The sequence below is a fragment of the Mustelus asterias genome, unplaced genomic scaffold (genome assembly GCF_964213995.1).
Source record: "Mustelus asterias unplaced genomic scaffold, sMusAst1.hap1.1 HAP1_SCAFFOLD_956, whole genome shotgun sequence".
Classification (NCBI taxonomy): domain Eukaryota; kingdom Metazoa; phylum Chordata; class Chondrichthyes; order Carcharhiniformes; family Triakidae; genus Mustelus; species Mustelus asterias.
The window spans coordinates 1075-14120 of NW_027590902.1; the positions used below are offsets into that span (position 1 = coordinate 1075).

Here is a 13046-nt window from a genome sequence, read left to right on the forward strand (position 1 = left end):
GCTGCATGATGATAGACTGTCTGGGGATACAACAATCCTTTAACCAAGTTACGAGCTGGTCAAAGGACTTGTGCCGGAATTTTACGCCTCACCCACCTGAGGCTCCTAAGATCCCGCCCGCGGCCAACAGAGAATGCCGTTCTGCGAGCCTCGGAATCAGGGCGAGCGTGCCGGTAAAAGTCCGGCTTTGGTATCCAGAGTTTCTGGGGATGTTAAATTTCTAATGAGATTATATGCCTGAGGTCCACATACTGAAAACAGAATGACCTTTTGTTGCTTATCTTCACGTGTAATTTCATTGGCGGAAAAAGAAATAACGGAGTTTTTCAATACACTGAACCCAGCATCGAGTCTTTGGGTCAAAAAGATTGATTTTCCCAAAAAGGGGCAGGATGTTCTATACAGAATAGGCTGGACCTTTCTCCCCTCAAGTCCAGGACTACAGTCCCATTTACCTCGTCGCCAGTGTAATAACAGTGAGGCAAGTAAAAAATAACAGAACTGTTTATCTGAACCAAATGTGTACAAGAGACAAGGAGGATAATAACCACCTTACTCCTCAACTCCTGGGGGGCCAGCGCTCAACAGCCACTCCGCGCTCTCGAACCCGTGCTCAACCACTGCGTTGCATACTCTGCTGCATTACCACGTGCTGAGTGTCAGAAATCACAAATTATTCCCCTTTCCTCAGTGGATGGGACAGGAATCTTCATTCCGGACCCAGTACGTTCGATTTCAGCGTCTCCCACCCTCCTCCGTGCTTTACCTTAAAGACCACCTGGAGGCCGTCTGGACTGATGTCCTGGATGAGGATCTGTTTCAGAAGCTCCTGCAGTGCACACAGCGTCTCCATGTAGAGGATCTGACAAGAGAAAGCAACACAGGTTAAAGTTCACCTTCTGCTGGCTCACTGACCCTCCGAGCCCCGGGATCAGAGAACAGGGCCAAGCCTGCTCAGACTGAGCGGTCCACAGAACTGCCCGCTATCTCCAGTTACCTCTCTCTCCTTCACATCCATACCGCTCTCCTCTTTACTCTTGTCAATTCCCAGAGGCGGAAGTCCAAACACGCTGTCCAGGCAGGTTTTAATCAGCTCAAACATGTCAGCCTCACTCAGTACAGGATCCAGCTTCCTGAACCTCAGGTCAAGGAGAACGGGAGTGATGGATTAGGGTGGCACGGTGGTTAGTGCTGCTGCCTCACAGCGCCAGGGACCCAGGTTCACTGTCTGTGTGGAGTTTGCACATTCTCCCCATGTCTGCGTGGGTTTCCTCAGGTTTCCTCCCACAATGGAGTTTAACTTAGACAAATTGGGAGTTTAATTTAGACAAATGCGAGGTAATGCATTTTGGTAGATTGAACCAGAGCAGGACTTACTCAGTTAATGGTAGGGCGTTGGGAAGAGTTACAGAATGGTAGGGTGTTGGGGAGAGTTACCGAACAAAGAGATCTAGGGGTACATGTTCATAGCTCCTTGAAAGTGGAGTCACAGGTGGACAGAGTGGTGAAGAAGGCATTCGGCATGCTTGGTTTCATCGGTCAGAACATTGAATACAGGAGTTGGGACGTCTTGTTGAAGTTGTACAAGACATTGGTAAGGCCACACTTGGAATACTATGTGCAATTCTGGTCACCCTATTATAAAAAGGATATTATTAAACTAGAAAGAGTGCAGAAAAGATTTACTAGGATGCTACCGGGACTTGTTGGATTGAGTTATAAGGAGAATAGACTGGGACGTTTTTCTCTGGAGCGTAGGGGGCTGAGGGGTGACCTTATAGAGGTCTATAAAATAATGAGGGGCATAGACAAGATAGATAGTCAATATCTTTTCCCAAAGGTAGGGGAGTCTAAAACTAGAGGGCATAGGTTTAAGGTGAGAGGGGAGAGATATAAAAGTGTCCAGAGGGGCAATTATTTCAGGGATTAGCTTAGGGGATTTAAATAAAAAGGGCAACATGGACAAGTTGGGCTGAAGGGCCTGTTTCCATGCTGTAAACCTCTATGATTCTCTGACTCTAATCCGAAAGATGTGTAATTTGGGTAGACTGACCATGGGGTTACAGGGATGGGGGGGCGGGTCCTGGATGGGATTCTCTTTCCGAAAGTCAGTGCGGACTCGATGGGCCGGGTGGCCTCCTTCTGCACCGTAGGGATTCTGTGATAGCATCCGGAATGGGAAAGGAGAAAAGAGCTCATTCTGAAGCATTAGGAAAATAAAAGCAGTTTTAATGGATTTATTTACATAGTTTGAGGTGGGTTTAATTTAATGTTTGTGTGCCTGGAAGGGACCTATAGCTAGATTCATGCTGGACAAGGGTGTTTGTATGTGTGGGGGTTGGTTAAGTCTCAACTGGGATTCTGTTGTGCTTAGAAAGTGTTAGGGCTTGACAAACAAATCTGGTAGCAGAGTGTTGCTTAGCAATGGGGTATTGGTTAGGAACAGGTGACTCACTTCCCAGGAGGGAGAACTTTCTTAGTTTTACCTAGAAGCCAGGGCAGTTACAGCCAAATCACAGAGCAGTGAACAGCTCTTAACTCTACCTGAAGAAGCTGGACAGAACAAAGAACAGTACAGCACAGGAAACAGGCCCTTCGGCCCTCCAAGCCTGTGCCGCTCCTTGGTCCAACTAGACCAATCGTTTGTATCCCTCCATTCCCAGGCTGCTCATGTGACTATCCAGGTAAGTCTTAACGATGTCAGTGTGCCTGCCTCCACCACCCTACTTGGCAGCGCATTCCAGGCCCCCACCACCCTCTGTGTAAAAAAACATCCCTTTGATGTCTGAGTTATACTTCGCCCCTCTCAGCTTGAGCCCGTGACCCCTCGTGATCGTCACTTCCGACCTGGGAAAAAGTTTCCCACTGTTCACCCTATCTATACCCTTCATAATCTTGTACACCTCTATTAGATCTCCCCTCATTCTCCGTCTTTCCAAGGAGAACAACCCCAGTCTACCCAATCTCTCCTCATAGCTAAGACCCTCCATACCAGGCAACATCCTGGTAAACCTTCTCTGCACTCTCTCCAACGCCTCCACGTCCTTCTGGTAGTGCGGCGACCAGAACTGGACGCAGTACTCCAAATGTGGCCTAACCAGCGTTCTATACAGCTGCATCATCAGACTCCAGCTTTTATACTCTATACCCCGTCCTATAAAGGCAAGCATACCATATGCCTTCTTCACCACCTTCTCCACCTGTGTTGCCACCTTCAAGGATTTGTGGACCTGCACACCTAGGTCCCTCTGTGTTTCTATACTCCTGATGACTCTGCCATTTATTGTATAACTCCTCCCTACATTATTTCTTCCAAAATGCATCACTTCGCATTTATCCGGATTAAACTCCATCTGCCACCTCTCCGCCCAACTTTCCAGCCTATCTATATCCTGCTGTATTGCCCGACAATGCTCTTCGCTATCCGCAATTCCAGCCATCTTCGTGTCATCCGCAAACTTGCTGATTACACCAGTTACACCTTCTTCCAAATCATTTATATATATCACAAATAGCAGAGGTCCTAGTACAGAGCCCTGCGGAACACCACTGGTCACAGACCTCCAGCCAGAAAAAGACCCTTCGACCACTACCCTCTGTCTCCTATGGCCAAGCCAGTTCTCCACCCATCTAGCCACTTCTCCTTGTATCCCATGAGCCTTAACCTTCTTAACCAACCTGCCATGTGGGACTTTGTCAAATGCCTTACTGAAATCCATATAGACGACATCCACGGCCCTTCCTTCATCAACCGTTTTTGTCACTTCCTCAAAAAACTCCACCAAATTTGTAAGGCACGATCTCCCTCTTACAAAACCATGCTGTCTGTCACTAATGAGATTGTTCCGTTCTAAATGCACATACATCCTGTCTCTAAGAATCCTCTCCAAGGGAGTTGCAAAAGATGCAGGTTTCCTAAAGAACAAGATACAGTCCAGATAACCAGGGAATTGGGATATAGAGTTTCTTAAAAGGTCTGGAGTTAAACAAAACACAGGAAACTCGGGACAAGAACAGTGGGGCAGCATGGTGGCACAGTGGTTAGCACTGCTGCCTCACAGCACCAAGGACCCAGGTTCAATTCCCGGCTTGGGTCACTGTGTGGAGTTTGCACATTCTCTGTGTGTCTGCGTGGGTTTCCTCCAGGTGCTCCGGTTTCCTCCCTTGGTCCAAAAGATGTGCTGGTTAGGTACATTGGCCATGCTAAATTCTCCCTCAGTGTACCCGAACAGGCGCCAGAATGTGGCGACTAGGGGATTTTCACAGCAACTTCATTGCAGTGTTAATGTATGCCTATTTGTGACACTAATAAAAAAACTTTAAACTTTAAAAGTAAAGTCACAGAGTTGAAAAGGTGAGAGAGGCCAGAAAGATATCTGCAGTAGTGCTAAGGTCTGAGAGACATTATTTGAAGTAATCGAGTGAATCAGTGACTGGATCGCGGAGAGTTCGTGCAGAAGCCTTTGAAACAAAAAAAATCCGGAAAGGGATTGCTGTAAAATCCCGGAGTGGATTCACTGGTAAAAGTGGAGCGGAAGTTTTGTTCAAAAGAGTGATTTGGAAAACCTCAACATGAATTTCGGAATGCAGAGCACTAAGGGAAAGCATTATTGGGGGAAGATTTTAAAGCGTGCTTTTGGGAGTGGTCTTTGGAAACTTATGTGACAATCATCTGGGGAATTCTGAGGAGGGATCCACAGGCATTCACATGGGATTGCAGAGTGAACAAAGAACAAAGAAAATTACAGCACAGGAACAGGCCCTTCGGCCCTCCAAGCCTGCACCGACCATGCTGCCCGACTTAACTAAAACCACCTACCCTTCCGGAGACCATATCCCTCCATTCCCATCCTATTCATGTACTTGTCAAGATGCCCCTTAAAAGTCACTACCGCATCCGCTTCCACTACCTCCCCCAGCAACGGGTTCCAGGCACCCACCACCCTGTATAAAAAATCTGCCTCGTATATCTCTTTTAAATCTTGCCCCTCACACCTTAAACCTATGCCCCCCCCCCCCCCCCCCGCCGAGTAATTGACTCTTCCACCCTGGGAAAAAGCTTCTGACTATCCACTCTGTCCATGCCTCTCATAATCTTGTAGACTTCTATCAGGTCGCCCCTCAACCTCCATCGCTCCAGTGAGGACAAACCAAGTTTCTCCTCATAGCTAATGTCCTCCATACCAGGCAACATCCTGGTAAATCTTTTCTGTACCCTCTCCAAAGCCTCCACAATGTTCTGCTAGTGTGGTGACCAGAATTGAACACTATATTCCAAGTGCGGCCTCACTAAGGTTCTATAAAGCTGCAACATGATTTGCCAATTTTTAAACTCAATACCCCGGCCAATGAAGGCAAGCATGCCGTATGCCTTCTTGACTACCTTCTCCACCTGCATTGCCACTTTCAGTCACCTGTGTACCTGTACATCCAGATTCCTTTTGCCTATCAATACTCTGAAGGGTTCTGCCATTTACTGTATATTTCTTATCTGTATTAGACCTTCCAAAATGCATTACCTCACATTTGTCCGGATTAAGCTCCATCTGCCATCTCTCCGCCCAAGTCTCCACTATATCCTGCTGTATCCTCTGATGGTCCTCATCGCTATCCACAAATCCACCAGCCTTTGTGACTTCTGCAAACTTACTGATCAAACCAGTCACATTTTCCTCCAAATCATTTATATATATATTACAAACAGCAAAGGTCCTAGCACTGATCCGTGAGGAACACCACTTGTCACAGCCCTCCATTCAGAAATGCACCCTTCCACTGCTACCCTCTGTCTTCTTTGACCGAGCCAGTTTTGTATCCACCTTGCTAACTCACCTCTGATCCCATGCGACTTCACCTTCTGCACCAGTCTGCCATGAGGGACCTTGTCAAAGGCCTTACTGAAGTCCATGTAGACAACATCCACTGCCCTACCCTCATCAACCATCTTCGTCACTTCCTCGAAAAACTCGATCAAGTTCGTGAGACACGACCTCCCCTTCACAAAACCATGTTGCCTCTCACTAATACGTCCACTTATTTCCAAGTGGGAATAAATCCTGTCTCGAAGAATCCTCTCCAATAATTTCCCTACCACTGATGTAAGGCTCACCGGCCTGTAATTATCTGGATTATTCTTGCTACCCTCCTTAAACAAAGGAACAACATTGGCTATTTTCCAATCCTCTGGGATCTCCCCCGTAGCCAGTGAGGATACAGTGGAGAGTGTATTTAAACACAAGCATCTTGTGTGTGTCATAGGGACTGTATATGTCAATGGAACCACTATAGCTTCAAATGTACTTTGCCATCGCTGTTAATCTTAAAATCTGTGTGCATTTGTTAAACTGAGGAGGCGAGTAAAGGAGTATTATATGATAATCCACTTTTCCACATATTTAAGAGGCGGCTGAATATAGCACTTTGGGCAAATGGGATCAAAGGTTATGGGGAGAAAGCAGGATTAGGCTATTGAGTTGGATGATCAGCCATGACGGTAAAGAATGGCGGAGCAGGCTCAAAGGGCCGAATGGCCTCCTCCTATCTTCTATGTTTCATTAAACGTTTTCTGTTGTTGTGAAAAAATAATTAACTGGGATAACAAAACTCCACCACATTGGGAAGCCGATATTACCCAAGTGGAACATTAGTGATGTTTCAGCCTGGGCGGGGGCTGGGGAGGGGTGTGAGGGACGCACCCAAACCCCACCATCCAAACCCCACCATCCAAACCACAAATCCCCTCCGGTCACCAATCCCTCCCAAACCGGGCCAAATTCCATTGCCTCTGGTCCAAAGCCCAATGACCCCCACGATACAAATCCCAAATCCCCCCCCCCCCACCAATTTCCAGAGTTGAAAGGATACAGCAGATGGGAGCAGGTGATCATGGCCTGCTGTCGGATAGGCGTTCGCAAAACATCCATCGTCTCCAACTTGATCAAATCCTGCATTGGAAAGCAAGGTGGAAAAGATTAACATAGCAACAGGCAGAATCGTCTAACCAGCGAGCGCGCGGCGCACCGTGTGACACGCGGCGAGTGCACTCCATACTGTTTAACACACGGTGAGTGCCGTCTGTACTGCAGGGACCAGGCTAAAGCAGGATGAGCAGCTAGGGGCTAAATTAAAAAGCAGAAACTCAAAGGTCACAATCTCTGGATACTGCCCAAGCCAAACTGCTGCTGGATAAATCCGGTCACAAGGTTAAATGCGAGGCTAGGTCAGTGTGGGAGGAATGGGATTTGATTCATTGGGAACTGCAGCAGGGCTGGACACAGTGGGAGTTGTATCACTGCGATGGTGTTCACTTGAACCGTGCTGGGACCAGTCCTCTGCCGAAGGATGAAGCTAGCGTGGTGGAGAGGGCTTTAACAGAAGAGTGGGAGCAAGGAATGTATAGCTTGGGAAGATGTAATATATTAAATAGAGCAGGCAAGGCCTAAGAGCCACGAAGGGACAGAGAGCCGGAGAGTGTCTCAGCAGGAAAGAGCAGACACTGCAAAATAAGTAAAAATACAGAACCACAAACACTGACTGAATTCATGCAGCATTCATAATAAAACAAATAAATTGACAGTGCAACTAGATAGAAATAGAGATGATCTGACAGGCAACTCAGAGACATAGCTGCAGGGTGAGAGAGATTGCAACCTGATTACCAAAGGGGACACAGCATTGAGGAAGGACAGGAAACTAGGAGAAGATGGAGGGGTGGCTCTGTTAATTAATAATGGTATCAGTGCAATAGAGAGTGAGAGAGAGAGGACTTTAGTTCTGGAGATCGAAAGGAGATGAGAAATCGTAAAAGAAAGAAGTCATAAATTCATAAGATATAGGAGCAGAATTAGGCCATTCGGCCCATCGAGTCCGCTCCGCCATTCGATCTTGGCTGATGTGCTCCTCATCCCCATTTTCTGCCTTCTCCCCATAACCCTTCAACCCATTACCAATTAAAATTCTGTCTAACTCCTCCTTAAATTTACTCACTGTCCCAGCATCCACCGCACTTTGGGGCAGCGAATTCCACAGATTCACAACCTTTGGGAGAAGTAGTTTCTCCGCAACTCTGCTTTAAATTTGCTGCCCTTTATCCCAAGACTATGACCTCTCGTCCTAGAAGGCCCAGTGGGAGTGGTCTACAGGCCCCTCAACAGTAACTACAAGCTAGCAAAAAGTGTACAGGAAGAAATATTGGGGCTTGTGATGAAGAGCTGGCAGAGTTCAAGGGTGACTTTAATCTACATATAAACTGGAAAAATCAGATTGGCAGTAGTAGCCTGGATGAGAAGTTTATAGGATGTTTTTGAGATAGTTTCTTAGAGCAGCACATTCTGGAACCATCCAGGGGGCAGCTTATATTATATTTGGTATTGTGTAATATTACAGGATTAAGGAGCAGTACGGTGGCACAGTGGTTAGCATTGCTGCCTCACAGCGCCAGGGACCCGGGTTCAATTCCCGGCTTGGGTCACTGTCTGTGTGGAGTTTGCACGTTCTCCCCGTGTCTGCGTGGGTTTCCTCCGGGTGCTCCGGTTTCCTCCCACAGTCCAAAGATGTGCGGGTTAGGTTGATTAGCCGTGCAAAATTGAGCCCAGTGTCAGGGGATTAGCAAGGTAAATATGTAGGGTTACGGGGATGGGGTCTGGGTGGGATTGTGGCCGGTCCAGACTCGATGGGCCGAATGGCCCCTTTCTGCACTGTAAGATTCTATTCTATGAATTAATGACCTCAGAAGAAAGACATCCTTAGAAAGCAGCAACCACAATATGATTGAATTTTATATTCAGGTTGAAAGGGAAAAGAATGGGTCTAAAGCTAGTATTTTAAATGAGGACAACTATGTGGGCATGAGAGCTGGAGTTAACTGAAGTGAACTGAGATACTGGGCTAGGGGATCGATCAATAGAGAAACAGTGACCTCGAAGAGGACTTTTCAGAATTGGTGCATTCCCACCATGTGATCTTCAGGTTAGATCACCACCAATTAACTCTCCTCCTCAAAGGGGATGTTCATCTGGGACTATAGCGACTTTATCTTCATTCCAACTATAAAGAGAAGCTCGAAAGGGACAGACCCACCATCAGGAGTTAACTAAAGAAGTTAAGCAAAGCAGCAAACTTATGGAAAAGGATATAACTGTTCAAAGGTGAACAGCAGGTCAGATGATTGGTCAGAATGTGAGGAACGGCAGAGAATGACTAAAATGTTAATAAGGAGGAAGAAATTAGAGTGGGAGAGGAAGCTCACTGAAAACGTAAAAACAGATAGCAAGAGTTTCCACAGGAATTTTTAAAAAAAGACTGAATGCTGGTTCTCTCGAGAGTGGGAATAGGAAGTTAATGGTGGATAATAAGGAAATGGTGGATGAATTAAACAAATATTTTGTTTCTGTTTTCAGTACAGAGGATACAAAAACATTGCAGTAATAAAGTATAAAGTAAGGCTGCACTAAAATAACACTGCAATGAAGTTACTGTGAAAATCCCCGAGTCGCCACACTCCGGCACCTGTTCAGGTACACGGAGGGAGAATTTAGCACGGCCAATACACCTAACCTCCGACTGTGGGAGGAAACCGGAGCACCCGGAGGAAACAGACACGGTGAGAACATCCAAACTCCACACAGACAGTGAATCCAAGCCGGGAATCAAACCCGGGTCCCTGGCGCTGTGAGGCAGCAGAGCTAACCACTGTGCCACCATGCCGCCCACATGGCTAGGGAAGCGATAATGAGCAAACTGATGGAACTGTGGCTGACACATCTCCAGGTCCTCATTCTTGGAATTTAAAAGAGGTGGAATTCTCGGAAGGAGTGATATACACTGAGGGTAAAAGGGAACAGGTGGATGTACTGTACTTGGCATATGATAAGGTGACACATTAAAGGCTATTGGATACAGGTACACCATTTAGGACGGTGAGGAGACATTTCTTCACCCAAAGAGTGGTGAGTCTGTGGAATTCATTACCACAGGAAGTAGTTGATGCCAAAACACTGAATGTATTGAAGAGGCGGCTGGATATAACACTTGGGGCGAATGGGATCAAAGGTTATGGGGAGAAAGCAGGATTAGGCTATTGAGTTGGATGATCAGCCGTGATCGTGATGAATGGCGGAGCAGGCTCGAAGGGCCGAATGGCCTCCTCCTGCTCCTATCGTCTATGTTTCTATTCAGGAAAATAAAGGCTCCTGGTATAGATGGTAACGTATTAGTATGAATAGAAGATTGGCTGGTTGGCAGAAAACAGTGTGCATAAATGGGTCACTTTCTGATTGGCAGAACGTGACGAGTGGAATCCCCAGGGTCTGTGCCTCAACCTTTTACAATTTAACTCAATGACGTGGATAAGGGGAGTGAAGTCTTGGTAGATAGATAAATGTGCAGATGACACACAAAGACAGGTAGGAAAGTATACAGTGAAGAGGAGATAGGGAGATTGCAGATGGATAGAGATAGGCTGAGTGAGTGAGAAAATTTTAACAGATGGAGTACAATGTGGGAAAATGTCTCCGCCTCAGAAGGCAGTGGAGGTGGGAGTCACTGGATATTTTCAAGGCAGAGGTAGATAGATTCTTGTTAGGTAAGGGGATCAAAGGTTACCGGGGGGGTAGAAGGGAACCTGGAATCCGAAACACAAACAGGTGAGACATGATCTTATTAAATGGCGGAGCAGACTCGAGGGGCCGAATGGCCGAATCCTGCTCTTAATTCATATGTATGTTTTGATGAGGAAGTCGGGAGAGGAGCAGCGAGTGGGAGGAAAGCAGAAAGCGTTACTCAGTCAGAAAGAGGATTTTTAGGCCAATTAGGTTAAGGTGTCAATGTAAAATTTCTGTTTCACTGATGGGAAAGTCCTTTCCGATTTACACATCCTCCTGCCTGCAGTCAGGAGCCCATTAGCAGCTGTTAATGAGGGAGTGCCAGATAACGCAGCATCGCAAAGCCCTGCATCTCCAATAACTCTCACACACTCGCTCCTCACTCACCTGCATGTACATCAGCAGCTCCCCCTTGCGACTGAAGTTAAAGGAATGGTTGTTTTCGTTGGCACAGATCGCCCTGGCAACCAGCGAGATGGTCTTCATCAGACTGAGTTTAATGGTCAGGTCCTGATGCAGCAGAAAGATCACAACCGGGAGGTCAATAAACACCAGCCAATGGTTAGTGCAGCAGCCATGGAGTTACCAGCAGGAGAGACGGGTTAGTGAGGCGAGTGGGAGAGTCAGCGAGAGCTCGGCGCAGTAAATATCACCGGAACGGGGTGCCCAGACCGGCAGGACGGCACTTCCAGCTCAAAGGGGAAACACAGAAAGTCGGGGTGAAGATCCCATTCCCGAGGCTCATGGAATTCAGGCCAACACTTCCGTACAGCACTGAGGGAGCGCCGCACTGTCAGAGGGTCAGCGCTGAGGGAGCACCGCACCGTCAGAGGGTCAGTGCTGAGGGAGTGCTGCACTGTCAGAGGGTCAGTGCTGAGGGAGTGCTGCAGTCAGAGGGTCAGTGCTGAGGGAGTGCTGCACTGTCAGAGGGTCAGCGCTGAGGGAGCGCCGCACTGTCAGAGGGTCAGTGCTGAGGGAGTGCTGCACTGTCAGAGGGTCAGCGCTGAGGGAGCGCCGCACTGTCAGAGGGTCAGTACTGAGGGAGTGCCGCACTGTCAGAGGGTCAGTACTGAGGGAGTGCCGCACTGTCAGAGGGTCAGTGCTGTGGGAGTGCCGCACTGTCAGAGGGTCAGTGCTGAGGGAGCGCCGCACTGTCAGAGGGTCAGTACTGAGGGAGTGCTGCACTGTCAGAGGGTCAGCACTGGGGCAGTGCTGCACTGTCAGAGGGTCAGCACTGAGGGAGTGCCGCACTGTCAGAGGGTCAGTGCTGAGGGAGTTCTGCACTGTCAGAGGGTGAGCGCAGAGGGAGCGCCGCACCGTCAGAGGGTCAGTGCTGAGGGAGTGCCGCACCGTCAGAGGGTCAGTACTGAGGGAGTGCCGCACTGTCAGAGGGTCAGTACTGAGGGAGTGCCGCACTGTCAGAGGGTCAGTGCTGAGGGAGTGCCGCACTGTCAGAGGGTCAGTACTGAGGGAGTGCCGTGCCGTCAGAAGTGTGTTTTCTGAATGAAACTTTTATCAATAATCAACACCAGTACCTTAGCTGGTTTAAGACAGTGCTGATTGCGGGATCTGGCTGTGTACCCCATATTCCAACAGTGACTACATTTCAAAAAGGATTTTATTGGTTGTAAGGTGCTCTAGGACATCCTGAGGTTCTGAAGGGCGCTATATAAATGTAATCTAACAAAACAAAATGCTTATTTCGAACACCTCTGTAAAATCCTCCCATTAACTTTCAGTGCTCCAAGGGAACAATCCCATTGCCTTGGCTTTAGACGGTTAAGGAGCTGGTGGTGGTGGGGGGTGGGGGGGCGGTTGGGGCACAATGGACCAAATGGCCTCTTGTCCAAGACTCAATGAGATCAGGGAATGGGAGTGAAACACGGACACATCCTTCTTACCAGGAGGAGTCAAGAATCATGGTGCAAAGTTTGGGGGGGGGGGGTGGAATAACGATGGGTGAGAGGCACCAGTCACAGCTGTTTGGCCTCCCACTATGCCTTCGAAAAAGGGACCAAATGGCCTCCACCTGCCCCTTTAACTTCTGAGGGGCTGAATGGTGTCCTGGGCCTTATGGGAATAGGGCCTGGATGGGATTGTTTTCAGTGGAGACTCAATGGGCAGAATGGCCTCCTCCTACACTGTCGGGCTTCTATGATTCCCGCCATCATCCCAGGCACTGACGGAGGTTCTCTTAGAATGCGATTGGGTAGGGGACGAGACCAGTGGACACCTTGTTTTGTATTTCCAGAATGTTCTGTTCTGAATTTTGACCCTTCATGCAGATTCGGTAATGATCACACAGGGGTCATGGGTCAGGCGGATGCACCACAGGGGTCATGGGTCAGGCGGATGCTCTGAGTGCAGCAGTACACACTGAGCTCACAGAATTCCAATTGGACAGAGCCCGGGATTTTACACACAGATTAGCTAGATTGAGAAAGA

The 13046-nt window shown here is 48.0% G+C and overlaps 1 protein-coding gene across 2 annotated transcripts in view; it reads right to left on the reverse strand.

Moving 5' to 3' along the window:
- Window positions 1-598: 598 nt before the first annotated feature.
- LOC144487658 (maestro heat-like repeat-containing protein family member 1) overlaps window positions 599-13046 on the reverse strand; it is an 81483-nt gene continuing 69035 nt past the window's right edge. For both annotated transcript variants that reach the window (XM_078205739.1, XM_078205738.1), the window contains exons 23-27: window positions 10989-11111; window positions 6865-6944; window positions 998-1133; window positions 767-862; window positions 599-652 (exon numbers count right to left, since the gene is read on the reverse strand). In XM_078205739.1, coding sequence (XP_078061865.1) covers window positions 614-652; window positions 767-862; window positions 998-1133; window positions 6865-6944; window positions 10989-11111 — 474 coding nt within the window. In that variant the 3' untranslated portion in view covers window positions 599-613. The remainder of the gene's footprint in view (window positions 653-766; window positions 863-997; window positions 1134-6864; window positions 6945-10988; window positions 11112-13046) is intronic.